This window comes from Apteryx mantelli, chromosome 1, assembly GCF_036417845.1.
Source record: "Apteryx mantelli isolate bAptMan1 chromosome 1, bAptMan1.hap1, whole genome shotgun sequence".
Lineage (NCBI taxonomy): Eukaryota > Metazoa > Chordata > Aves > Apterygiformes > Apterygidae > Apteryx > Apteryx mantelli.
This window is the reverse complement of record NC_089978.1, coordinates 184,554-211,232: the sequence shown is the minus strand read 5'-3', so window position 1 is coordinate 211,232 and position 26,679 is coordinate 184,554. Positions and strand designations below refer to the sequence as shown.

The following is a 26,679-nucleotide window of genomic DNA, read 5'->3' as shown; positions in this document are numbered from 1 at the left end:
GCTACCTGGACGCAATGGGAGGACAGCCCGTGCCGCTTTATCACCTCTCTGCATTCCAGCACCCGCGCCGCCTCCCGCTGGCACTACTCCAGGAAGCAGCCCTGGCAGAGAAGCAAGAGCTGGACCAGTACCAGCTGGACCAGCAGGTAGTGCCACCCTCCCTATCGCGGGCATATGCACCTCCGCAGCAGAGCTCAGGCCATGGCTCATCTCCCTGCTGCTCACTTCCAGGTGCTGCCCAGCCTGTTGCCTCCCGCTGCACCCCCCGGGACAGGTTTGTTCCTGACAGGCCTGGAGGTACGCGATGCAATGCGGGACACACGCTCAGCGGCACTGCGAGACGCTTGCTCTGCCCAGCCCTGTCTGCTTCCCCCCATCTGGATCAGGGCAGTGCAGAAGGAAAAACCTTCGGCAGCTCACAGCACTGCTCCCTCCCAGACACGGTATCGCTGCCCCGTCTTCCTAGGACAGCTTCATGAGCCCGCACGCCTGGCCAGCCACCGGGCTGTGCTGCACGTGGTACTGCCGTGCGAGAGCTCCCCAGCCCTGTGCGCACAGCGCCGCGTGCACATTGTCAGCCGGCTGCCATGCCCAAAATAAAGGAGAAGCTGGAGTCCGCGGGGGGGGACTCTAGGCAGAGGGCCCTCCACCAGGAAAGGGCATGTATGTCCTAGAAGAAAGCTGGTCTCTGGGGTCAGTGACTAAGGGAAAGCCTGCTCCCTCTCCGCTTCAAACAGGATAGCCTGCAGCTGCCAACAAGCTCCAGGCAGGGAGGGCTCACAGAACAGTAGGGGTGGAGAAGCAGGCCCCAGGTACAGAAATAAATTGATATATTAGTGTGTATAAAACATGCTGCTTCCTCTGTACAATGCCCTAGCCGGGCGCAGGCTCCCCACAGGGAGTTCACACATATATAAATAAGGCCCAGACAGCTGCATACAGTATTTACAGCCCGCGGGGAGCTAGTGCCTGCTCCGGGGCCAGCCCCACCAAGACCAGCTGCTATGCCCAGCCCGCGGGACCCTCCGTCCCAGCCTGGACTGGCCAGGTTCATTTCAGGTCCACATCGAAGTCCAGCACCAGCAGCTTGGTCTCCTCTGTGCCATTGCGGCTGCCCACCGCACACACGAGCTTGGTGTTGGAGGCGCGGATTCGCCACACTACACCCCCACTGCCCCCGCTCTCTAATGCGACCAGGTTGCGCACAAACTCGCCCGTCTTGAGGTCCCAGAGCTTGACAGTACCATCATCTGAGCTGGTTACCACAAACTTGGAGCTGAACTGTAGGCAGGTCACGGCACTCTGGTGCTTGCTGGGCCCTGGAGGCAGAGGATATCTGTTAGCCATCCTATGCTCCCATCTCCAATCCCAGGCTCTTCAGCAACACCCACTGCCTGGTTTTGCCACACCTGGGCATCATCTGTCGTGCCCACTGCCCTATCTGGCAGCTAGAAACAACGCTACCCCTCTCCAACGCCCACTGTGAGGGGCAGTTGTTCCATCCCCCTGCACTCACCCTGCAGCGTTTGCAGGCACTGGCCCGTCTTGATATCCCAGATCTTGACTGTGGAGTCAGCGTTGCCAGATACCAGGATGTTGTCACGTAACTCCATGCCACTCGTGAGTGACTGATGTCCCATAAGAGTGTGTAGGCAATTTCCACTCTCTACATCCCACACTCGAATTGACGTGTCCAGAGAGCCACTCACGATGTGTGTCCCATCAAACTGCCCAGAGAGATGCAGGTCAGCACAGCCTGCCCGGCAAGGGGAGGAGCGTTCTTGGCAGGATCGTACCAGGGATTTAGGGCAGAGTAGATTAAGTGATGTGCTCATGTAGCATCTGGCTAATCAGAGCGCGCGTTTGTCTCCCTTCCAGGGAACAGACATGGTTTGTGGGTCCCTGCAGTGCAGGTGCATGTGAGGGGCCAGGGGGAAGGGGGAGGGAAGACAGCGTCTCACCTGCAGGGAACAGACACGGCCTGTGTTTCCCCGCAACATGTGCGTGGGGTGGGGTGGGGTGGGGTGGGGGTGGAGACAGCCTCTCACTTGCAGGAACAGACATGGCTTTTGTGTCTCTGTAGCATATGAGCGGGAGGGAAAGGGTAGCCAGGATCTTACCTGCAGGGAATAGACGCGGTTTGTGTGTCCCTGCAGCGTATGAGTGCAGCTCTCGCTCTCAGGGTCCCACACTTTCACTGTGTAGTCATATGCGCCGCTCACCACCTTGTGCCCATCGTACTGCACGCAGCGCACAGCGGCCACATGGCCCATCAGCACATGCAGGCATTGCCCAGTCTCGATGTCCCAGAGGCGCAGCGTGGCGTCCCGTGAGCCACTCACAACCCTATGGGCAAGGGTGCGCTTGGAGCCTGATTGTGCCAGCTCCAGATCTCACCCAACTGAGACAAACCTGGAAACAGCAGCTTCCCGCTGGGTAGCCCCAGTTTATTCTCCCATGGACACTTAATCCCACACAGCATCTTTCAGCTACAGATCAGCCCGAGCCCTGAACATCTCTGCACCTTCACCTGCCCCAAATCCCACACCACCCACCAGCCCAGGCCCCAAACACCTCTGCACCTTCACCTGCCCCAAATCCCACACCACCCACCAGCCCAGGCCCCCCATACCTGTTTCCATGCAAATGCATGCAGCGCACTGTGGACGTGTGCCCATACAGCGTGTGCACGCATTCTCCCGTGTCTGCGTTCCACACTTTGAGCGTCCGGTCTGTAGAGCCGCTGATGACAATGCTGTCCCTCATCTGGGAGGACCAGACACCCCCTGTGTGGCCAACCAGTGTCTGCACACACTGCCAAGAACAACGCAATGAGATGCTGGTTTGAGAACGGCTGAACACCACAGCAAGAAGGAAAAGCAAAGTGTAGGACTTTCTCTGGACAGGGGACCGGCAAGGCTCTTCAGGTCAGCAATCCCTGTCCCTGCAAACTCAGGAACCCACAACAGAGCCTTCTCATAACGATCGCTTGCTATCCTAAAACCAATGGAGTTTCTTGCCCTTTCTGGATCTCCAGGATGGTGATCCACACTTGCTGACTTCCAGTGGAAACACACACGTGGCCAGCTCCTGCTCATTTGTTACTGCACCCACCCTGGCCTCTAGCTTAAGACAGCTCTTCCCAATCACTCCTGCGGTTATGAGAACTGTCAAATCCTCTCCTCAGCTACGCTTTGCCAGAGGCAAGACAAACCCACCTAAAAGGCCATGACCCCTGTCACACCTCTACCCATCCCTGCGGCACTACAGAGGAGCAGCACAGCTCTCAGTGCACCAGTGCAGCAGCCTTATAACGTAACTCTGGACAACAGCTCACCTCTCCAGTGACAGCTGACCACACTTTGAGCGTATTGTCATCTGAGCCACTGACTATCCGGTTGCCACAGAACTGCAGGCAGGTAATGACATGGTCATCGTGTCCCTTCAGCACCTGTGCAGAGAACAGCATAATAAGAAGGGAGCTGTTGGCTACTCAGAGCCCCTGATGTTGAAGAACCACCAGGGCACAGCCAGGGAAACTGCCACATTGAGACAACCCTGGAAATACGAGCTTCTCTCTGGGGTAGCCCTACCTTATCCCCCCCAGGGACACCTCAAAACAGACTCTGAGGAAAGTGTTGCACAAGCAGCTCTGGCAGGAGCCTCTGAGGAGTGTACTTTGAACCACTTAGAGCTTCTCTTAAGAAGCTGGGAAAATGCCAACCCCATCCCGATAGCTGCTGTGGCGACTGCAGGAGCATGGGGCAGCAGCAGCTGCGGGGGTGGGAGGGAGGAAGAACAGATCGCTCCTTGTAACGACTGGCACCTCCCTGCAGCTTCTCAGCTGGGCAGCAGCTATGGAAGGGCCAAAGGGGGCATTTGGAGGTTACTGCTAGGGGAGAACGAGCCACAAGGGAATTCCGAAACATGGACTGGACTTTGGGGCTATTAAGGCTGCACAAGCTTTTGAGGTCAGAGCTGACATTCTGTCTCAGATCAGAAACTGGCTGGCCAGGAGAAAGATCACATTTAGGACTACCAGCTCCATTTTCCTCATGGTGGAAGGCAAGCAATGCCCACACAGCTCTGCATTAGCGTCCACCTTCTCAACACACTCAAATGTGAAATGGGGGCAGAGAAGGGGGGAAATGACAGAGCAACATCTGCAGGCAGGCAGAGATCAGATGGGTTAGGCAGGACCCCAGGCAACACGGAGGCACGTCAGAGAGACCTGGCCAAGCCACAAGGACGGGCAGCATGAGGGCAAGCGGCAACTCAGTGTGAAAACAAGCCAAGAGCTGCCATTTGCAGGGAACGTATTCAACCTCCCCTCAGCAAGGGGAAGGGACAGGACAGGCGTCCCTGCGGGCAGCGCCCTGGAGAGCTCTGCTCATGGTGGGCGCAGAGACCAGGGTGTTCGGGGCCTCAGGAAGGGGTCACCTGGTGCCAACCTGCTGCTCGGCGATGCAGCCCCGCAGGGACTGCACGGCACAGGGCACCACAGCTCACCCGAGGTGCTGCAGAGGCAGGGACTCGGAAAATGGCCTGCAAACTCCAGGGGTCTGGAAGAAAATCTCTGGATATGGAAAGCAGCTAGAACTGAGACTGAAACCTGAGAGGCTGTGAGGGAGAAGGGGTGGCTGGAGCTCTGCTCTATCCAGGAATGAGGGGCAGGAAGGGACCCTGGTCAGGGAGAAGCAGAACCAGCACCACACTCTAAGAGCTGCTGTTATAGGATGTACCAGGGCCAAGGCCTGGCTGACCCTCAGAAAGGCTGCACCGCTGCCTGGATGGCAAGGGTGGTTACAGCCCTGCCGTGGATGCTCAGAGAGGTAGCGGATGCAAATAAATCCCCTGCCCTGAGGTTCAGGGTGACCCTTTCACTTAGGGATCCTGGCAGAGCTGAAGTCCAGTGCCACCCACTGTGGCAATGCCTGAGATCAGCCGTGCTGCCAGCTGCAGCCCATGGAAAAGTTTCAAATGAGCCGCGCTGTGCATACACTTGCTGTGGAAAGGGACAGGAGTCGCGGGCAGCTGGCAGGACCTCCAGCTTCAAGGAAGCTAAAGTTCAAATACTTCTGGGTGAATGTCTCTGGCCTGTGACTGAGAAAGACAGGCCAGACATGGGAATCTTTTCCGAGGCACTTTTAAGCTTCTTAGTGCTGTTCCCACCCTATTGGCCATGGATATTTCTCTGCTACTTCCTTCCTGGACTGGCTTCCTACACGTCAAATCTCTAGGGCCTGCGCTGCTCTGCAAGGGCTTCTGAAGGCACCCACCTTGGGGGCTTTGAGCTCCCCGCTGCGCCAATTCATGTCGATTTTGTGCTGCCGCATGAACGCGAATTTCCAGGGGCTGTACATGAAGCCAGGGCTCAGCAGGCGCCGCTTCCGCAGGTTCAAGGGCTCCTCTATGCCTGTGGGAGGAGGACACAGCAGGATGCAGACTCTGCCACAGTACAGGGGTGGTTCCCTGCCCTTAGCCTAGCGAGGGAGCTAAGATGCTGCACAGCTGTGAGAGCTGTGGGCTACCCCACTGCAGATCCCAGTCACGATGTGCCACATACCACAGAGGTATGGATCTTTACCTTCTTCACGGCATTTCTCTCTCCAAAGCAGGTTATCTTCAGCCAAGACTCTCCAGTAGCGGCAGGTCTGAGCAGCACGGAGCAAGTCCCGAGGCTCCAGGAATGAGAGGACGTAGAGTGCCAGCTGCGGGAAGGGAAGCCAAGTCACACGGTAACAGTAGGCCCCTACGGCTGGTAATTATGAGCAGCACCAGGGCTGCTGCACCATGTCCCTTGCCCTGACTCACCTCTTTGGGCAGCAGGGAAATGAAGTCTCTCTGGAACTGTGGCTCAATGACCTGCATCATGTACTTGATTTGGGAGGGCTCGCAGCGATCAATGAGCTCATCCAGAGCAAGCAGCTTCTCTGGGCCACTCCACCGCTGAGGACAGGGGCACATCAGTCACGATGCCTGCACACATTGCAGGCCCTCACAGCCTCCTCTGCCACTCCGTGTGGTGCCTACGCCCCCCAAAGCCCAGCAGAGACACCAGCCAGCCCACCTGGGCTGCAGAAGAGGAGGACAGGCTAGCCAAACCTCTGGAGCAGGCCAGGGATCCCCTGCCTAGACCCCAAGACAAAGAGGAGCTGCAGATACAAACGGATGGTGCTGGGAGCTCCACCAGCCACATGGGATGGAACACAGGTGCTCTGCGGTGGTGGACAAGACAACGCTATCCCAGGACGGAGGGTATTCCGCCCTGTGGGAATCAGAGGTGGGCTAACACCTTTTCTGCGCCTCTTTAGCTGAGGCAAAAACTTGCTAAAATCCATTGTGGGACCCCACCTCCTGCCCATGATTGGTCCCAGGCAGCCAGACTGCCTAGGGCTTCACCTCCCTTGTGCCCCGCCTGCCTTTCAAACACAGAACCTTTCAGTGCCCTCCAAGATGAGCCCTTCGGCAAGGTTCACGTGCCTACCTGGAAGGTGCGAAGCCAGTCCTGCAGCTCAGGTGGGGGGGCTACAGAGGGGATGCGACGGCGCCGGGCCTGACCTGGTTTAGCGTTGCGCAGGTCCCCGAAGGTCGTGGTGGGACTGGGCATGCAGGCACCCAGGGTCCTGGGCCACAGCCAAGGAGATACCAGAGCAAAGGTGAGACATGCCAGCGCTACTTTGGGCCATGCCATGCCAACAGTTCTCAGAACCAAGGTCCGTACAAGCTACAAATCACAAACTTCCCCCAGCTAACCTCTTGGCCCATCGCTCCCATGGGGACCACAGCTACAAACGCAGTCCCTTCACCCCAACCTGCATTACAGCAGGTTGCCTAGATGACGGAGGGATGAGATGGGTAAGAGAAGGCCTCCCCACTTCCCAGAGCCAGATCAGTTTGTAGCTCACTATGCAGAAGCCTCGTTTTACCTGCTGTACTCGGAGCCTTTGCACAGCTTCTTGCCAGGGGAGAGGGCCCTGCCATCCAGGCCATTCTCCGACTTCCGCTTCATCTGCAAGGGGAAGAGCAAGGGTGGAGCACAGCCCTCTGTACACACAAAGCAGGGTGGAGCACAGCCCTCTGCATACATCCTGGGTCACCTATTTTCTAGCAGAAGTGACAGAGCAGGAGACCAAGTCTAGGGACTCTTCCAAGCCCATGCTCGTATTGAGGATCCGCAGAGGGAAGCTGAAGGACGCCTGAGCTCTAGAGCTGGCACAAGCGGTAACTTCTTGGGGGAGAAATGGAACTTGGCCCTTCCGAGGGGAGTATCACACCTGACGGGGAAAAGTCAGCAAAGCAGGTGTACAGGGACAAAAACGGGCTGAGGAAACCTATCAGTAGACCAGCTTGGCCTTTCCCTAGGCGTAACCCAGCACGGAGCAGGCAGCTCTGCAGCCTGAGCAGGGAACGTGGCACGCTGAAGTCTCCTGACAAACGAGTCCTAAAGCCAGGCCCTGGACCTGCTCAGCACCACACCACGCTACACTTCCCAGCTGTGACAGGATGCCTGGCAGACTGTGCCCTGACATGGCCGCAAAGAGAATGACAGTCCCCTAACCCCAGGCAAGCAGCACAAGGTTAACAGCAACCGTGACTACAGCGGGACGGCTACTAGCCAGCGCTCGCAGCCACGAGAAGGTGATCATGGGGCTGCTCCCAGCCCAGGTAGGAAGCTGGGATCTGTTCTCCTCCAGTGACTGCTCCCTGGCACCAGCTGTAGCCTCATGCTCAGGGCTGGCTAAGGCTTCTCACCGCAACGCCCACATGCTGTAGAAACCTCCCCACGGTCTCAGCCTGATCCCCTCAGCAGAGACTCCTGCCGCCCCGATCAGGCTCTGCCCTGCAGCTCCTGCTGGGGAAACCCACCAACCACACGGGGAGCCCCGCCGTTCGGGGCGAAGCCCTTGCCCAGGACAGCAATCCCAGAGAGGTTACCTTGGGCCGCACATGGCGGAGGAGTCCACCCTCTTCTGTCCGCTGCAGGTAGTCTATCCAGCGCTCACCAATGGTGTAATAGAAGTAGACATCACTGCCATCCTCCCCTTCCTCGCTGTAGCAGCTCCCCTCCTCCTCCTCCTCCTCTTCCTCCTCCTCCTGCTGCTCCCCATGGGCTCTGGAGCTGACCGACTCCTGCGCCCCTTGCTCAGGGGAGCCATCAGCCTCTGGTCCTGACCCCGGGCTCCCTTTCCCAGAGCGCTCTGGCTCCCAGGGGGCCGATACGTCCTCCTCCTCCTCAGCCAGCACCTACAACACAGGGAGATGCAGGGTCAGGTCTGTCTGCTGCAGCTCTGCCCCCCAGCTCTCAGAACACCCCGGGGTCCCAAGCTAGGGGACGCACTGGCGAGCCAAGGGGACTGCCAGGCAGAGCAATGGTCTGAGGAACACGAGGGCTCTCCTCCGCAGTCCCAAAGAGGGAGTGATGAGCTTAGCAGAGCCAAAGATGGGAAGAGGGGAGCAGACTACTGAGCCAAGGTGCTCTCCAGGGCCTGGGGCAGCTACAGCCAAGAAAGCTCTGGAGACAGGACACTTCCCAGCTCCCAGGGAGGCACGCTGACACACGACCCAACTATGTGGCATCCAACAATTCTGCAGCTGAGCAGGAAACGCTACGGGAGCGCCAGAGCCACTGAACGGTACCAAATCCCCCAGCACCAGCACTGCCCATCAGTCCACATCTGGTTGTGCTCTACCTCTTCATCTCCACACTGAACCATTTCCCTACCTGGAGCTGGGAACAGCACTCTTCCCTATGCTTAGCAAAGCAGGGGACAAAGCTGCTATATGTGGGCCCCAGTGCAAGCTGCAGTCCCTGGGAGAGGTCCTGGCACCAATAAGGAGGACTAGCCCATGCTGCGTTGCAGCCTTCACTACAGCATGAAGATCACTTCACAAAGGTCCTAGCCCTCCGGCCAATCTGACCAGGAGTAAAGTTTACCGGAGAGGGAACAAGTACCACATCCCCACCTAAGGCCACCTGGACCCTTATTCCCCAAAGAAAGCAGCACTGTGAATAACAATGCAAAAAAGCAGAAGCATTCTGTAACTACTTAGAAGAAACAGAACAATGTCCTTGTATCACATGAGAGTGAGGAAATATTTTCCAGTATACCAGTAAAGTACCTTTAATCAGCAGGCCAGGATAATTTGCACCAAAAAGTCCTAGAAAACAGTACAAGTAGACCACTAGCCCAGATCTCTTAATTTTTAATAAATCTTGGAACACAGGAGAAATCGCAAAGACTGGGAGAGTGCAAAAGTTGTGACCAAACTGAGGAAGGCAAGAGCAAACCAAGTCTTTACATAGCCTAACATCTGCTAATGGAAAAGCTGGTGCAGGATTCAACTGGTAAAAGCCAAATGACAGGAACGTTCTTTGTACCAGTTGATGAGGCTTTATGAAAATAGGTCTTTTCAAATAAAGCTGATTTTATTCCTTCAAGCGTTACATTAGGTTAACAAAAGCAATTACACAGATGTGACGAACTCACACACACACAGCCTCAAAAGGGTTGTTGGATGAAACGTGTTGAATCAGCAAAGGGCCAGTTAACAGATCTCAAAATGTACCTGTTACTGGGGAACTGAAGATTTTCTAGTGGGGGGGCCTAGTGCAGACCCATAAAAAAAAAACCCACTAGACAACACTTGCTTTATTCATAATCTGGAAGTGAGTAAGATCTTTTCTGACTAAATTTTGAGGTTGACATTCAGGTAGGTAACAAGGACAGGACAGTCACACACTGTGGTCTGCATCACTTGGTAAGCTGGGCTCACTCAAACGAAATACATTTCAATATAGCCAGAGGCAACGTCCTCCATCTAAGAACAAGGAAAGCAGGTCCAGCAAGGCATCAGGGACTGCGTATCCTGTAAAGCAATAACTGAAAAGAGTTGAGAGGCTGCACTCGGCACAGGCTTCAGGCTGAGAAGAAGGGCAAAAAAGAAATCAATACTACCCCCTGTGCTACCCTGCACAGCGGAGTCCTGTAATGCCCAATTCACATTTTTAAGAGAATGCTGAAAAGCTGAAGATATTGCTAAGCCCTCTCCCCCAAATGGTTGAAAGGCTGGAGGAAACACCTTACAGAAGGAGAGGAAAAGAAACGGAGAGATGATTTGGTCACAGCACAGAAATACATCCAGGTGAAGAAAAAGCTTGGTACTCTGAATGGCTCCTACCAAGCAGTGCAGCAATTAGTGCGGTCAGGACTGGATTTATTTACATTCAAAACCAGGGCCCCAGTGCACGCCAGTGTCTAGCCCTGGGCAGATTCCCCAGATCAGAGATAGACTGCTCATCTCCTCGCACCATCCAGCTGGACTGGACCCTGTTCCGCAGGCGGGCTTGAAACAGGGTTGGACTCTTGGGCAGAGAGGAAGTGGCCAGATGGGAAGGCATGAAACAACAGCCCTATCTGCATACGTCTTTTGGGGAGGGAGCATCGAGCCCAGGTTTCTGAAGCATCTCTTCTAGCATCCAGAGCTGGGGGGTCAGATCTAGGTCCTGGCTGGTCACAAACCGTGGGACCATCGTACTGAAGCAGCACAGGGGTATCCTGAACAGGCACCGGTATCTCTCAGGCAGTAAAACACCTTTCACTCTCACCTAACCACCTTCCTCTGCCTACACAGCATGCTCAAGAGCTGAGCAGGGCAGAGCTTCCCCCAGGTGCACGAATTTCCTCAGCCCCACAGACACCAGCAGCAGGAAGATGCACTTCCTGAAGGAGTCCCCAGAGCCAAGCTGGATGCGTGCCAGCCCAAGCAGGCAGCGTGCTGGCCACTGCTCTTCTCAGACAAGGCAGACAACAGGGTAGAGAACTTGGCAAGAGAAATGGGCTCTCCAGCCTCCTCAGCTGTCAATTTAGGGGAAGAATTTCTCTCCACACCCAGTTCTGGAACTTTAGTGGAACTTAAACACTAAAAGCCGTTCTGCAGGAGACCTACAGACGGGTAGCAGCTCTGGGGTGGGGAGACCTCTGGAAGCCATGACTATCCTCCGGGGCCAGGTCATTGTTTCTATTAGGGATTTGGGGGCAGACACATCAGACTTTGGGGCAGATGCATCAAAGCAGCCAGAGCAGCTCCAGGCAGTGCTCTACATTCAAGGGCCACCGCGCCCTATGGCGGGACACCACGTGCGTTGAGGCCACAGAGCCAGCTGGGCCCTTAGTATCTCAGCCTCCACTGGTCAGCATGCTCCTCCTAAGCAGACTGCCGTCTTACAGGGAAATCATAGACAGATCACTTGACTTTTTAAATGTCTTTTTTTAGCCTCCTTGTTCCAGAGGCCAAAGCAGAGATGTCTCTTTTCCAGTAAACTTCCTCTGCCCCTCTATCAGCCGCCACATCTCCCAACACAAAAGACCTCTCCCTAATTCCTGCATTGCCGGAGGGAGGACTACCTCCAAATCAGGCGGGAAGGGGGACTCTACCTTTCTTTTCCTACCTGAGGCACAGGAACTTTGGGACTGTCCCCCTGCAGACCAAGGCTCACCCTAGCAGCTTCCTCACTGCTTGGCCTTCTTCTGCAAGTCATCCGCTGACTGTTCAGCTCCAAGATGCGGGTGGTGATGCCTTTGACATGAAGAAGATCATCGAGTGAGTTGAAGCCCTTCAGTTCCTGTCAGAGGAGAAGCAAGATTCAATACGGAGCTGGATGACCCAGGGATCAGCCTCAAGGCAGGACCAAGCGTGCTCATATCCTCTTCAGATAGACTCTGTTACCTGACAGGTGATCTGAGACCTATCAGCCTATACTACAATTACAGCCACAGGCTCCCTTTAGTATTTGGTGGTGTGTGCGTGTGTTGGGGGTGTCACAGCAGGGCTCAAGTCCTCACTACTGTTCCCATCAAAGTTAAGGAACACCTTTTGCCCAAAACAGCCTTTCCCTTGTAATCCTCCATAAATGTTTCTACAAACCTTCCCCGTCCTGAGCAACAACTACAGTGCCTAGCCACATACGCCTGTAAGGAAAGGGCAATAACACTAAAGCTGTTGCTACCAAAGGGAACGGTGCCTCAAAGGAAAAGCTAAAAGCTCAGAAAGGAGAACTGTGGCTTCCAGCTAACTAGTCCCAAGACTGGGAGCCATCAGTGGTCCACACAGCTCATCTCCCTTGTCTGCAGTTCCAGGGAAGAAACCAGCCCCCACCTCCTGCCATGCGAGCGCATGCACATGCACACGTGTGTGCAAGGCACCTATTACCCAGCGAAACACCAGGTCAAGCATTAACGCTCAGCCCCACAGACACCCAGAACCACTTACAGCAGATCCTACCTACACCATACGTTGGCTTCTGCCATGAATCTGTCTACATATAAGGGCCCAGAAACAGTGGGAACAGTTGGACTGTTACAAAGGGAACATGATCCCGGGGGAAAGCATCCTTCCTTCCCACCTAACATAGATGTCAAGGCCAAGTCAAGGTTCCTATCATCCTTTCGAATTCCTTTGCATCATTTTAAGTCAGTTCTGCTACTTACTCTCAATAAGTGCTTTTTGCCCAAGCCAATGCTCTAATACTGAATTTTATTTCTACAAGTTCATTCTCACCTGTTTTTTAAATCAACACTATCCTTTCGTTTAAATGGCTCTTACTCTTCTGCCTCCGTGTTGTTTACATTCCAGCTGTATTTATAGCCAGTGACCCTGCCCCTCTCAGCCTCCTCTTTTCCAAGCCAAAAAAAGTCAACCTCTTCTTGTCTTCCACTCCCCTGCTCTCTCCTGTCTCTCTCCTCTGTCAACTCCTACCTGAACAAGGAGACTGTATTTCAGCCTCTTCCAGCTTCAGCTTCGTTATGGCATTAAGGGCATAAAAATGACATTAATCTCCCTGCCTCTACTAAAAGCGCCATGACAGACACAGCCTGAGATCATATTTACCTTTCCCGTAGCTGTGTCATGCTGGCAGCTCACAGTCATCCTGCAAGTGACTAGTACGCTCAGGCTTTTCTCCTACTCTGTCATTTCCAAATGATAGAGTCGAACAGTCAATCACGGGCAAGCGGCAACCTATTGTGACCACGCCAGATGGGCTCCCACCCTTTCGTGCTCCTGCTAATTCCATGCACAAACTCATTTTTCCTGCCCTTAACAAGCAACATCATCATCTGCCACCAGCCCCTGAAAACTCTCCCCTAAATCCCAGATCTTTGAGTCCCCCAGGGAACCTAAAGATTGAGGCTGGCCTGGCTGAAGGGAAGCACTCCCGCAGGAGAACTCCGACCTCGCCTCGCCTGCTCCGGGAGGCTCCCGTGCGGGGAGGTACCTGCCCTCGTTCTTCCCGTGACAGCTTGCAGACCTCGACGGGAGCTGTTTACCCGGGGTGGGAACAGAAAGGCTCCTCCAGCCGCTCCCGAGCGTGGCCGGCACAAGGCCCTGCGCGCAGCAGCCGAGGCCTCGCTCCGCAGGCGCCGCGCAGCGGAGGTGCTGCTCGCCCAGCGAGGCGGGGAAGGCCCCAAAAACGAGCAGGCTGCCCCGTTTCCAGGCGCGCCCGCGCCGGGCAGCGCCGAGGAGGCCGACACGCGCTGCCCTTCCTCCTCCCCGCTCGCAGCCGCGGCACTCGCGCAGCCTCCGCCAAACGCCGCGCTGATGTCGCCGTGTCCCTGGGCGGGCAGGACACCGAGGCACGGGCCGCCCCGCCGCCGGTACCGGCGCCGCTTCCCCCGGGCACGGCCGGGGCGGCCCGGCGCCCCCCGCCCCCCGGTCCGGGTCCGGCAGCCCCCCCCCCACGGCCCCTCGCCGCCGCCGCCCCCCGCCCGCGGCCCCGGGAAGCCGGGCCGCCCCCGCCCGCACCTCTCTCTTGCGCACGATGCCGCGGGCGCGGCGGCGGCCGATGCCGCTGAGCGCGCCCTCGAGCTCGGCCACGCCGGCGCGGTTGATGTCCAGCTTCCCCCCGCCGGGGCCCGGGCCGCCCGGCCCCGACATCCCCCGGCAGGAAACGCCGCCGCCGCCGCCGCCGCGCAGGCCCCGCGCGCACTGCGCACGCGCCGCCGCGCCCCGCCCCGCGCCTGCGCCCCGCGGCCCCCTCCGGGGCAGTCCGCCGGGAGTCCCCCCCCCGACCGCCCCGCGCGCATGCGCGCCCCAGCCCCCGCGCGTGCGCACCCGAGACCCTCAGCCCGGAGGTGCCGCGAGGCGGGGGGCGGGCGGGGACGCGAGGCTTTATTGGGAAGCGCGCGGGCGCGCCGCGGCCGCTCAGCGCCGCTTGTAGAGGCAGGCCCGGAGGCGGAGGCCGGGCCCGGGGCGGCGGCGGGGCGGGCCCGTCTTGGAGAACTCCAGCAGGAAAAAGAACGGGCTCGACACGTCCTGCAAGAAACCCCACCGTGAGCGGGGCGCCGCCGCTCCGGACCTGCGCTCCGGGCCCGCTCCCACGTCCCGCCACTGCAGGCCAGCCTCAGCCCCGTGTCCCCTGCCGGCCCCCGTCCCCACACCCCGGCCCCGTGTCCCCTGCCGGCACCCGTCCCCACACCACCTGCCCCGGCCCCCTGTCCCCTGCCGGCACCCGTCCCCACACCACCTGCCCGGTCCCGTGTCCCCTGCCGGCCCCCGTCCCCACGCCGTCCCCACACCCCCTGCCCGGCCCCGTGTCCCCTGCCGGCCCCCGTCCCCACACCCCGACCCCGTGTCCCCTGCCGGCACCCGTGCACACACCCCGGCCCCCAGCCCCCGGCCCCGCACCATCCCCACACCCACTGCCCGGCCCCGTGTCCCCTGCCGACCCCCGGCCCCACGCCATCCCCACACCCCCTGCCCCAGCCCCGTGTCCCCTGCCGGCCCCCAGCCCCACGCCATCCCCACATTCCCTGCCCCAGCCCTGTGTCCCCTGCCGGCCCGCGGCCCCGCACCATCCCCACACCCCCTGCCCCAGCCCCATGTCCTCTGCCAGCCCCCCACCCCACACCATCCCCACACCCCCAGCCCCGTGTCCCCTGCTGGTCACTGTCCCCACGACCCAGCCATGTCCCCACACCATCCCCACACCCCCTGCCCCACCCCCATGTCCCCTCCCGACTACTGTCCCCACACTATCCCCACATCCCTGACCCATGTCCCCTGCCAGCACCCATCCCCACACCCCTGCCCCAGTCCTGTGTGCCCTGCCAGCCCCATCCCCATGCCATCCCCACACCCCTGCCCCAGCCCTGCATCTCCTGCCAGCCCTGTCCCCACGCCATCCCCACACAGGGCCTCTTCTGAGGACACACCTTGGAGACAGACTTGAAGCCCAGATGAGCCATAGAATTCACAAAGGCTCGGAGGTCTTCAAAGCGGCTGGCGACTTCAGCCATCATCAGGGTGCCCCTATGGAAACACCGCACCTGGAATTGGTGGCAGCACAGATACAGCCCTGGCCTGTCTCCCACCCAGCGCCTCTTCTCCCCACTGCCTGCAACCAAGGCCAAGCCCCTGCCTCCAGGGCTCTTCACAGCAACCCCTTCTCTGCCTCCTTTACCCTTGTACCCAGCCCCAAGTACCAGCATGTCACTGCCTACCCCTGCTTCAGCACACGATTTGCCTCTTCTAGGATCTCCTGCAGGTTGGTGCCCATCAGTGCTAGGCAGAATACTGCAACATCCACGGATTCAGCTGCCAAGGGCACCTGTGAAACACCAGAGACAACCCTGCACAAGGAGGTTAGCCCCAGGCCTGGGGCACCCTTTCCCTGTGCTTCAGGAGTCTCCTTTCCCTAGGCTCTTGGATTCAACCTGCATCTTCTGTGGAGAGCCCACAAGCAGAGGTGCCCCAGTTTTCAGAACAAACACATGCTCCCTCTTCTCGTGCATGGGATTGTCTTCAACCCCAGACGCTTTCTCAGCCCTCCCCCCGCCTCTCTCCCCCACAACTTGCCACCCCACGTGTGCCTCCTGCAACCTGCCAGGCAGCTACGAGCATGCAGCCCACCCCCACAAGCTGCCGTGATGTCTGCGTGGGTGCACGCTTTGCCCATGCGCTGCAGTCCCCAGGAAGCATGGAGAACTCCCTGCACAACTGCCGTCCCTCGCATACAGGCCAATATGTCATTCGACTCCTTTATTGCACCTCTCTGGGTCTAAGCACGTGCTTGCTTTGCACAGTGCGTATCTTGTCTCCCCAAGGTAACCTCTGCTGTTATCACACGCACAATTGCAGCCCCCTACCTTGGCCATGTCACACACGGTGACGAGTGGGCTGAGAGCTACCAGGTCGAAAGAGTGAACCTTGTTTCTGACGCCGTTTGCAATCTTGCAGTCACCACACCCAAAGTCTGCCACTACCAGTGAGGCTGGCCTGGGGAGAAGCGGGGAGCAGACTGAGAACACCGCTTTCCCCGTGCCCCACAGCCTCAGTTTGTCCCCACAGCTTGGAGACTGCGCCTTGGACTAGGGTCTCCAGAGCCTCCTAGTTCGGCCCCACACTCACCGCTGTCGCAGATAACGAACTATGCGATGCACGGGATTCTCGGGCCATCGCCCCACCTGTTGAGCAAAGCCACGATGGTAGATCTGAAAAGCGTCAGGGTCATTCTGGAAGAGCTGTGCCGCTTCCTGGCTGCTGGAAGTGTAGAGCTGCTGGTTGATGTAGCGGAACCGGGCAGAGAGGAGCCGTTCCTCCATCCGTGCACGCAAGGCCTCGGACCGCTCCGAAGGCAGTGTTTCCACAGTGGGCAACTCCAAAGCGCCTGGCTCTACGCTTGCCTCCGCATCCAGACGCTTCTCCCCGCCAGGTCCAGGCCCCACTTTGAACTTATTTTTCTGACGCCTTTTATTCTTTTGTTTGTTCCTCCACTGCTTCCTGCTCAGTCTCTGTGCTGGCCCCTCGGCTGACAGCCCCGTCTCCGGCTTCACGCGCTCCGGGCTCGGCGGGGGTTTGTCCCCAGGCAGCTCAGCAGGCACATCTGAAAGGCAGAGAGGAAAGTCAGTGCCGCAGCAAGCGGCTCCCCAGCCCTGCTCAGGTTTCACCCTGCAGCCGTTAGCCTAATGCCCGGTCCCCCCAGGGCGCCGGGTACTTCTGCCAGCAGCCAAAGCCACCCGGTTCCCGCAGGACACCCCAGACCAGCGGGGTGGCGCCAGCCGCCGACTCGGGGCGCGGGGCAGTACCTTTGCTGCGGCGCTGCCCAGCCTGCCGCTCCGGCTGCCGCTCCGGCTCCGGCTCCGCCCGGGGCTCGTCGGGGCCGCTCGGGGGCCCCTCAGCCGCGGCCCGCCGCTTCGAGGCCCGTCTCCGCGCAAGCCGCTGCGGCCCAGCCGCCGCCCGCAGGCGCTGCAGGGTGGCCAGGAGCCGCCGCCGCCGCCGCGCCGCTCCCGCCGGGGCCTGCGGAGGGCAGCGGGGGGGTGAGCGCGCCGCGGCCCCGGCCCCGGCCCCCGCCCCGTCGGGCGGGATCGCGCGCGGGCCCCTTACCGGCCGGTGTGACGCCGCGGGGCCGCCGAGCCGCGGCACAGCCGGGCCCAGGGCGGCGGCGGCGGCGCCCGCCCCGTCCTTCCACTCCTCCTCCGCGAACATGGCCCGGCGACCGGCACCGGGACCCGCGGCTCGCACCGGCTACCGGCTCCGGCCCGGCCCAGCCGCCGTGCCCACGTGCGCGCCGCCGTGACGTCAGCGCAGGAACCAGCGAGAGCAGGCGGGGGGCTAGAGCGGCCCCGGCGGCAGGCGCAGCGCCCTCGCCCCCTGCGCCCGGGAGGCCGAACAGCCCGCTGCGCCCGCCTCGCCTCGCCCATCCCAGCCTCGCCCCGCCCCTCCTCGCTTCGCCCCGCCCGTCCCCGCGGGGGTCCGGGGCCGCGGGGGTCCGGGGCGGCGGCGCGGGCGGCGCAGGGACCCGGGCCCGGCGCGGCGCGGCCGCAGCGCGGGGTCCCCGCCGTGCGCCGCCCTGCCCCCGAGCCCGGCGCGGCGCCGCGGCCGGCCGGCAGGGGGCGCCGTGGGGCGGCGCTGCCGGGGCGGAGCCCGCGCTCCCCGCGCCGCCGAGCCGCCGCCCAGCGCCGCCGCCGGGACCGGTAAGGGCGCCGGGGCCGCGCCGGGCCGCGGGGCAGCAGGGCCGCGGGGCAGCGGGGCCGGGAGCGCGGCCGCCCGCCTCGGAGAGGGGCCGGGGCTGCGGGCTGCCTCGGACAGAGCCCAGACGGGGCAGGACGGGCCGAGACCGGGGCCGGGGCCGGGGCTGCGATCGGTCCGGTCTGGGATAGGGCTGGGCTGGGGCTCGTCCGAGCTGGGACGGGCTGAGGCTGGGGTCGGTGCGGGCTGGGATGGGCTGGGGTCGGGGTCGGTCTGGGCTGGGGGCGGGCTGATCCGCGCTGGGGTCGGGGTCGGTCCGCATCGGGGTCCGGGCTGGGGTCGCGGTCGGGGTCAGGCCGGGTCACGGTTGGTCCACGTTAGAGTCAGGCTCAGTCTGGGTCAGGATTGGGGTCAGTCTGCACTGGGGTCCAGGCTGGGGTTGGGTTCGGGGTCGGTCCGCGTTAGAGTCAGGCTCAGTCCGGGTTGGGGTCGGGGTCGGTCTGCATTGGGGTCCAGGCTGGGGTTGGGGTCAGTCTGTGTTGGGGTCAGGGTCAGTCCGGGTCAGGATTGGGGTCGGTCCGCATCGGGGTCCAGGCTCGGGTCGCAGTCGGGGTCAGGCCGGGTCGGGGTCAGGCCGCGTTAGAGTCAGGCTTAGTCCAGGTCCGGATTGGGGTCAGCCCGCATTGGGGTCCAGGCTGGGGTTGGGTTTGGGGTTGGGGTCGGTCTGGGTGCAGGTTGGGCTGATCCAGGCTGGAGCTGAGGTTTGTCCAAGCTGGGGTCAGGGTCGGTCCAGGTTAGGACAGGACGCAGCTGCAGTAGGACAGGTCCAGGTTGGTCTGGACTGGGAAGGGCAGGGGATGGGGTTGGAGTTGGTCCAGGCCGGGATGGACAGGGGTTGGTGTTGGAGGTGGACTGGGTGACGATGGGGTTGGGGTTGGTGCAGGGCAGGGCAGGTGGGATGGGGTTGGGGTTGGGCTGTGCTAGCACGGACAGAATCTGGGGTCAGCGTTGGTCCGGGGTAGGATATGCTGCTGGGTGCGCCAGGCTGGGGCAGGCAGGGGTTAGGGGCAGGGCGGGAGAGCTGGGGCTGGGGTTAGGGGCAGGGGCTACGGGCTGGAGCTGATGGGGCAAAAGCAGCAGGGGTGAGGGGCTGGGGTTAGGGGCTGGGACTGGGGGGCAGGATGGGCAAGGGTCAGGGCCAAGAATAGGGGCAGGGGCTGGTGGGCTGCGGCAGGAGAGGCCTGGAAGCCTCAGCCGGGGCTGACGCGGGGGCTGGTGTGGCGACAGACAGGAGCACATCCTGCTCCGCTGGGCCACGGAGGGGACACGGTTCTTGGAGGAGAGGTGGGAGTGACAGCACGGTGCAAGTCCCAGAGGGCTGGTTAGGGGATGGGGTGTCACTGGGGTGCCCCAGCTGGGTGGGTATATAATGCAGCCTGGGGGCTCTGCCACCACCTCGAGGCAGCGTGGGGCTCTGGGCCTGGCGAGACCCCCGGGATGTCGGCAGGCAGGGGTTTGCTCGCCGCTCCGTGCCGGTTGAGCCAGGAGCGGGGCTGGCGCTGCCCCTGCAGCTGAGGGCCGTCCTGGAAATGCCGGAGCCTGTTCTGACACCTGTGAAGCCCTTTCTGGGGTCTGGGCCGTGGGACTGGTTTGCCGTGTCCCTCGTCCCACTTAGCAGGCTGCCTGGAGCCCGTGGTATATGCAGGGGGGGTTGGTTGTCCCGCCTGGGTGCTGGCTGCCCGTGCGGGGGTCAGGAAGCGTGACAGATCCTGCCCCATCCGTGCAGACTGGGCGAGGGCCTGGGGGCAGCAGTTCTGCAGCTGGGCAAGTGCCAGGCCCTGCGGAGAGCCCCGAGAATCCCAGGTTTAAGTGTTCACGGGTTTACCTCTGGGGCAGGGTCCGGGACGTTGCGCTGGGTTCGACCATGCAGCCTGCACTGTGGGATTCCCTGAGAGCAGCCCGGTGTCTCTGCTTGATGCCCCAGACCCCCCGGCAGCAGTGTACCCGCCAGGCACGGCTCCACGGAGCTGGGGAGCTGCGGGTCTCAGTGAGGCCAGTGTTGTCGAGGGATTAAAAACGAAGCCAGGACATGCGGGCTCTCTGCCTAGCTCGGAGATGGGATGTCTGGTGGTTAGAGCTGAGAGAGGGGAAGCTTGTGGATCTTTGGGGTCCCAGTTTCTTGAGCTTGATCCTGCGCCAAGTTCAGCCCAGCTTGGGCCAGAATTAAGGGGCAGGAGAGGCAGTGAAGCCAACAAGTCCCATGCAGGGTGGTGCTGGACCTCCTGCAACTCTGCCCCCCAAGCTTGCTCCCAGCCTGGGAAAAGTGGAGCGCTTGGGGCCAGCTGGGCCCACAGATAAGGCTGTGGATGCTGAACCCGCTTCCTGTGAGCTGAGGCAGGCACCCATGATATTTTAGTCAGTCATGAACTTCCGTTTCTGGCTGCGTGAGTCCAGCCTGTTCCCAGCCGTCATCAGTCGGCAGCAGACTTTCCCGAGGGCTGCCGAGGAGAGGGGATGCGAGGCGCTTGTCCTGGGCCTCCCCGGGGAGATGCTCCAGCTGAGGGACCTCCAGAAGCAAAGGGACCGTGGGAGGCGGTCCGGGCCGTGGGGCCAGGTGCAGGGAAGGGGGACAGAGGCAGGGAGCCCTGGCCTGCGTGTGCCCTTCTCCGCAGCCGGGTCCCACATCCTCCGACGTGTTCCTCTCCGCAGCAGGAGCCACGATGGATGACATCTTCACGCAGTGCCGAGAGGGCAACGCTGTGGCCGTGCGCCTCTGGCTGGACAACACGGAGAACGACCTCAACCAGGGGTGAGCAGGATGGGGCTGGCCCTGGCCCAGGGCCTGGCGGGATCGTGGCAGTGCTGTCCCTGGCACGGCTATGCCGTGGGGCGAGGGCGCCAGCCCAGCGCCTCGGCCCGTTTCCGCTCTGCTCTCTGTCCTGGGAAGGGGGTGGGATTCAGCTCCTCCCAGCCGGGGCAGGAAGTTACAGCATCGCTGAGGCATGAGGGCTGCACATCCCTTTGGCTGGCCAGCGCAGAGGCTGCTTCCTCGGAGTCTGCTGCTCCCGAGCACGGAGACGCATCTCAGACTTGGGGTCGGGCTGGGGGATGCCAGCGGAAACTTCTCTGTCCCCAAAGTGCCTTGTGTGTCTGGGTGACTCTCCTTCCTCCTTCCACTGAGCTGGGAGCGTAACAGCTACCGTGTGGCTGAAGCAGAGGCAGGGTCTAAAGCAAGAGCTGGGGACCAGCCCGGGGCCAGTAGCTCTGCAGGGCACTCACGCCTGGCTGACCTGTTCCCTGCGCACGTGCTCAGCACCCCAGGCATCTCCCTCCCCACACAGGATCTCCTCCTGCTTCAGGAGCTCCTGTGGGCTCTCGCAGGTCAACTTAATGTCCACAGGCCTTTCTGGAGCAACAAAGCCCAGGCCAGGCGCAGGGTTTAGGGCAGACATCTCAGCACCTGGGGGCAGGCAGTGTCCTGCCCTGCATACTAAGGGTCCCTCTTTTCCCACGCCATGGCAGTTCCTTTGCTGAGCTTGGTCTGGGAAAAGGAACCTTTCTTTGGCCTTTAGCCATTTCTTTCAGGCCCTCCTGGAGGATCCCAGGCATACAGAGCTCTTCCAGTCCCAGATGTAGTAGATCTGAGGGACTGGGGGGGCAGCTGGGACTCACTGTGGCCTTTGGGTCCTGGGTGTCCATGCCAGGCTATGCCTGGCCTGTGCATTGACTGCCCTGCCTGGTTGCAGGGATGGTGCAGGAAGATTGTGGGGCAGATGAGGGGCACCAAAGGGGGCACAGGCAGGTCTGCAGTGCCTGGGACCAGGACCTGAAAAGAGAGCAGGGATGCGGTGCAGGTCCCCTGCCTGCCAGGCCATAATCTCCTTTTAAGGCCTGGCTGGTCTCCTCCTCCCTTACTTGGCCAGGCAGCGGCTGTGAGCAGGACTGGGGGAGGGGATCCGAGCTCTTGCCAGCACCTCCGTGATTCAGCCCTGCAGAAGATGGGATTTGGCCAGGGCCTCCGGGGCCCTCACGGGGATGGGAGAGAGCTGGAGAATGCTCAGCCTGTCCTGTTCGTCTCCGCAGGCTGTGCGGATTCTCTGGGTGACTCGGGTCGGGCGCTCCTGGCCCTGTGACGGCCACCTGCCTCACGGCAGTGCTGCCGGCTCTGCCTCTCCTGCCCTTCCTGGGCCTGGGGGGGAGGACGCAGCACCAGGGTCCGGCTCCCACTGCCGCAGCCCAGTCCTCAGCACTGGGCGTCAGGTCGAGGCAGCTCAGCAGAGCTGTCACTGTCCGTCTCTCCAGGGATGACCATGGCTTCAGCCCCCTGCACTGGGCCTGCCGTGAGGGCCGCTCCAACGTGGTCGACATGCTCATCATGCGGGGAGCACGCATTAATGTCATGAACCGTGGCGATGACACCCCACTGCACCTCGCTGCCAGCCACGGCCACCGCGACATTGTGCAGAAGGTATCGGCGCTGACCTGCCTCCCTCAGCTAACGCGCTGCCTCATGTTCACAGCTCCTCGGGCATCCCAACCCCATACCAAACCGAGCAGGACTCTGGGCAGCGGTCTGCCCTGCTCCTCCCAGGACTCATTCACTCCCCTGCTCCCTGCTGACGCCTGCCAGCTCCCTTACCGTGTGCTTGCTGCATCCTGCCTGGAGGCCTCTGAGCACCCCTCCACCCCCACTCCCACAAAAGCCCCATATCCAGCGTCAGCTCCCTCCCAACAGGAAGCCTTGCCAGGAGCAAGGCAGCGTGTGTGCCGGTACTCCTGTCCTCTCCCAGGGCAAGGTGTTGGGGTGGAAGGGGGCCTGCTCTAGATTCATGGGGATTGTCCTGCCTCCAGCTGATCCAGTTCAAGGCGGACATCAATGCAGTGAACGAACATGGGAACACCCCTCTGCACTATGCCTGCTTCTGGGGACATGACCAGGTGGCGGAGGTGAGCAAAGGCCGTGGTCACAGACAGGAGTCTTGGGAGAGGGAGCTGGCTGAGGGGAATATGGGGAGGGGGATGGAGGGAGGGCAAGGCAGGAGGCTCGGTGTGATATGAAGCAGCTGAGAAGAGGATAGCAAGCTCTGTGAAGATCCTCACTTTCTCCTCTCTCAGGACCTTGTGAGCAACGGGGCCTTGGTCAGCATTGCTAACAAATACGGCGAGACACCCATTGACAAAGCCAAGACACCACTGCGAGAAGTCTTGAAAGGTAGGAGGCTCTTCCTCTGACCCCACTGCTTCCCTCCGGCTCCTGCTGCAGCCCCCGTGCTCAGCGTCAGCGAGCTCTCTGTACTTGCACTGTCAAACTCTTTGTCCCTCTCCAGAGCGTGCTGAGAAGCTGGGCCAGAGCCTGACCAAGATCCCCTACAAGGATACCTTCTGGAAGGGAACAACCCGCACACGTCCCCGTAAGGACAGAGCCTTTACTGACGGGGTACATTGCCCGGAGGGGAAGAGCACAGCTCTCCTCCGTGGCAGGGCAGACTTCTGGTGAGGGGGCAGCCGTTTGCACTGCAACTGGCTCATTTTGGAGATGGGAAGCTCCTCAGTGTGGGTGGCTCCTGGTAAGAGTGGGGTGGTGCCCCACTGGCACTCCCTCCCTCTGTGCTCTCAGGGGACATTAGGAGGAAGGTCCCATGCAACCAAGGAGCTCCCACAGGCTCTTTCCATCTCTTCCTCTTGTTACAGGAAATGGGACACTCAACAAACTTGCTGGAATAGACTTCAAACAGCTGACCTTGGGCCAAAAACTCAACGAGAACCAGTCAGGAGAGGTGTGTGCTTGTCTCTGTGAGATAAGATAGCTGCACTCCTGCGGACCCCTGCTCTCTATCCAGCACCTGGCTGACTGCAGAGTGCAGAACTGAGGCACAACTGCTTGGTGGGTTTCCATGTCCGAGTGTGGGGCCAGCCCACACAAAGCAGGCACCTGTCCGGGACTGAAATGCCATGGTTTGCTCTTAAGCTTTGTCACAGCTGTTCCACACAGCTGTGGACAGGTCCTGTGGGCTCCACAGGCCCCACAGCCCTGCACATGAGGCTAGGAGATGCTTGGGGACTGCATGGCCCTTCCACAGTGACTAACTCCACTCATCTCCCTGCAGTTGTGGAAAGGGCGCTGGCAAGGCAACGACATCGTCATCAAAATGCTGAAAATCCGGGACTGGACAACTCGGAAGAGCCGAGACTTCAACGAGGAATACCCAAAGCTCCGGTGAGCGCTGGCCTCCTGTCTCAGGGCAGCCATGGTTCTTGCAGGTGGGGATATCTCCAGAGGGGGTGTAAGATGGGCAAGAGACAGCCAGGTCTGCAGGGCTGGGCGCTAGCGCCCCAGAGAGCGGAGTCTGGGGGCACAGGAGGATGCCCCAGGAGGGTAGCACGCCACAGGTTGTGCAATGCGCCGGGCAGGAGGCGAGGGGGTGCGGGCAGCACCCGCTGTTTTCAGGGCTGTCACTTCTCTTGCAGGATCTTCTCACATCCCAACGTGCTACCGGTGCTGGGTGCCTGCCAGTCCCCCCCTGCACCCCACCCCATCGTCATCAGCCACTGGATGCCATATGGCTCCCTCTACAATGTGTTACACGAGGGGACAAGTGAGTACTGGTGGGGGTGACAGAGCTGGGGGCAGAGGTTTGTGTCTCCACCCTTGGGAAATTACTTCTCCGTGATTTGGGGGGGCCCTCTAGCTGCAATAACCAGACTGGCCCTGGGTTAAGCTTGGGCTCCAGTCCCCAAGCCTTCACCACACCCACAGTACAAACCCCAGCAACTCCTTCTCCATACCCGCTTCCTACAAGTGACATGGCACCCCTTTCTCTCGCTGTCCTCGTGCCATCTCCCTCCCTGCAGACTTTGTGGTGGACCAGATGCAGGCAGTGAAATTTGCCTTAGACATTGCACGGGGCATGGCCTTCCTGCACACGTTGGAGCCCCTCATTCCACGCCACCACCTCAACAGCCGCAGCATCATGGTGAGTGTCGGTGCTGTTTGTCCCAGTCCTTCCTCCTGCAGACTGGTACAGGACAGGCTCCCCTGTGACCACCCCTCTCTCCCCAGATCGACGAGGACATGACAGCACGGATCAGCATGGCTGACGTCAAGTTCTCCTTCCAGTGCCCGGGGAGGATGTACGCACCAGCCTGGGTAGCACCAGAAGGTGAGCTGCAGGCAGCCACGACCCTCCTGCTCCTTACCCCCTTCCTTGTCCTCAGCCCTATTCAGTTCCCTGTGCTGGATTCCCTACAGCCTTGCAGAAGAAACCAGAGGAAATTAACAGGCGCTCAGCTGACATGTGGAGCTTTGCAGTGCTGCTGTGGGAGCTGGTGACCCGTGAGGTGCCGTTTGCAGACTTATCCAACATGGAGATAGGCATGAAGGTGAGGAGCGGGCTGGGGAAACTGCACCATCCGAACCAAATCAGCCAGGACATAACTGGGTTTACAGCAGCCCGCAGCGAGGGGAGGCAGGGCCCAACAAAGGATAACACACCTACACTCCTTCCAGAAGTATCTGCTGCGCCTTTCAGCTACAGGGCTGGGTCCAGATTTCTGATACTGCTCAACTTTTCCTTTGCTCCCAGGTGGCACTGGAGGGGCTACGTCCAACTATCCCGCCTGGCATATCCCCACACATCTGCAAGCTGATGAAGATTTGCATGAACGAGGACCCAGCCAAGCGCCCAAAGTTTGACATGATTGTGCCCATCCTGGAGAAGATGCAGGAAAAGTAGAGAGGGAGGTGCCTCCCAGCCACCTGCTGCTGCCATGCTTCCCTCCCCACCACCCCCAAGTGCCTTCTTAACCCCAGAGCCAAGGGGGAGCAGGGAATGCCCCCTCACCCTGAGCCACCCACGGACACACGGTACAGACAATGCTGCCTTCTCTGAAGCTGCCCTGCAGGCTTCAGGCACTGTAGCGCCAAATCTGGGGCAGCACCTCCATCCTCCCTGGCAGCTACGGGCACAGACTGAGCAGGAAGCCTGGCCCAGGACACTGAGCATGGCTGGGCTCTGCTAGCCATGAGGCTGGGGCTGGGCTGTGGAGCCATCTTACCCTCCTCATCCCCAGGCCCAGAGCATCTCACCCACTCAGCAGTCTCGTGTTAGACAAGTCCCAGTCCTGGTGCTCTTCCCTACGTAGGGGCAGTGGGGTGAGGTTTGCCTGTTTGCGCCCAGCACCACCCCAGCTTCGCGCTTCACTTCTTATCATTTCCATCCAGGCCATGTGGAAAAGCCGCCAGCGTCTGAAATAAACATTTCTTACAAAAACTGGCTGCTGGTGGAGGGGTGTGTGCTTGCACAGAGCGTTGCCCACAAAAGGGGGCAAGGCTGACGTGAGGGCTGCTCAACACTCAGAGCCCTAGGCTCTGGATCTTCGCCTGCACCAAAACTCCTCCAGTAACTGGTAGCTGGAAAGCAGCTGGGGCTAACAGCACCATTATCTTCTGAGAGAAGGGCCCGAGCTACATCTATGGTAGTAGCCGTGCAGGGACCAGAGCATTCCTCTGGAAAAAACAGTGGGTATGCTTGGGAGGAAGATCTGAAGAAGAGGGTTGGGCAGTTCTGTTGCCACTTCACCTTTCCTTCAGCTTCTTGGGGCAGGGCTGAGCGCCCCAGAACTAGTAAAAGCTGTAACTAGAATCCACTGGTTGTGAGCACTACAACATACTTCTCTCTGTGCAGGACTTTCAAAGGCATAGGACTAACTTTC

The 26,679-nt window shown here is 60.3% G+C and overlaps 3 protein-coding genes across 5 annotated transcripts; 1 reads left to right on the top strand and 2 right to left on the bottom strand.

Moving 5' to 3' along the window:
• Nucleotides 1-813: 813 nt before the first annotated feature.
• On the bottom strand, nucleotides 814-13,964 carry LOC106497746 (F-box/WD repeat-containing protein 7-like). 3 transcript variants are annotated; one of them, XM_067300982.1, is made up of 13 exons: nucleotides 13,804-13,964; nucleotides 11,453-11,626; nucleotides 7,939-8,247; nucleotides 6,930-7,012; nucleotides 6,488-6,626; nucleotides 5,815-5,949; nucleotides 5,588-5,711; nucleotides 5,280-5,416; nucleotides 3,338-3,451; nucleotides 2,633-2,814; nucleotides 2,121-2,346; nucleotides 1,517-1,727; nucleotides 814-1,319 (listed from the first exon to the last, which is right to left on the bottom strand). In XM_067300982.1, the coding sequence occupies exons 1-13, from the start codon at nucleotides 13,933-13,935 to the stop codon at nucleotides 1,051-1,053; spliced, it is 2,235 nt and encodes a 744-aa protein (XP_067157083.1). In that variant the 5' UTR covers nucleotides 13,936-13,964; the 3' UTR covers nucleotides 814-1,050. The 3 variants fall into 3 exon arrangements, with proteins under 3 accessions (XP_067157083.1, XP_067157143.1, XP_067157225.1); XM_067301042.1 differs by having other exon boundaries at nucleotides 11,501-11,626; XM_067301124.1 differs by lacking the exon at nucleotides 13,804-13,964 and adding an exon at nucleotides 12,892-13,614.
• A 185-nt stretch (nucleotides 13,965-14,149) lies between these two features.
• On the bottom strand, nucleotides 14,150-20,652 carry RRP8 (ribosomal RNA processing 8). Its single transcript, XM_067289440.1, has 8 exons — nucleotides 20,622-20,652; nucleotides 19,853-20,010; nucleotides 17,085-17,295; nucleotides 16,408-16,882; nucleotides 16,146-16,275; nucleotides 15,501-15,607; nucleotides 15,213-15,309; nucleotides 14,150-14,313 (listed from the first exon to the last, which is right to left on the bottom strand). The coding sequence occupies exons 1-8, from the start codon at nucleotides 20,650-20,652 to the stop codon at nucleotides 14,203-14,205; spliced, it is 1,320 nt and encodes a 439-aa protein (XP_067145541.1). The 3' UTR covers nucleotides 14,150-14,202.
• Nucleotides 17,893-26,237, top strand: ILK (integrin linked kinase). The gene is made up of 13 exons (XM_067301366.1): nucleotides 17,893-17,972; nucleotides 20,677-20,776; nucleotides 22,270-22,435; nucleotides 22,819-22,914; nucleotides 23,083-23,179; nucleotides 23,295-23,378; nucleotides 23,659-23,744; nucleotides 24,075-24,184; nucleotides 24,436-24,563; nucleotides 24,820-24,941; nucleotides 25,028-25,127; nucleotides 25,217-25,347; nucleotides 25,551-26,237. The coding sequence occupies exons 2-13, from the start codon at nucleotides 20,688-20,690 to the stop codon at nucleotides 25,698-25,700; spliced, it is 1,359 nt and encodes a 452-aa protein (XP_067157467.1). The 5' UTR covers nucleotides 17,893-17,972; nucleotides 20,677-20,687; the 3' UTR covers nucleotides 25,701-26,237.
• Nucleotides 26,238-26,679: the final 442 nt, after the last annotated feature.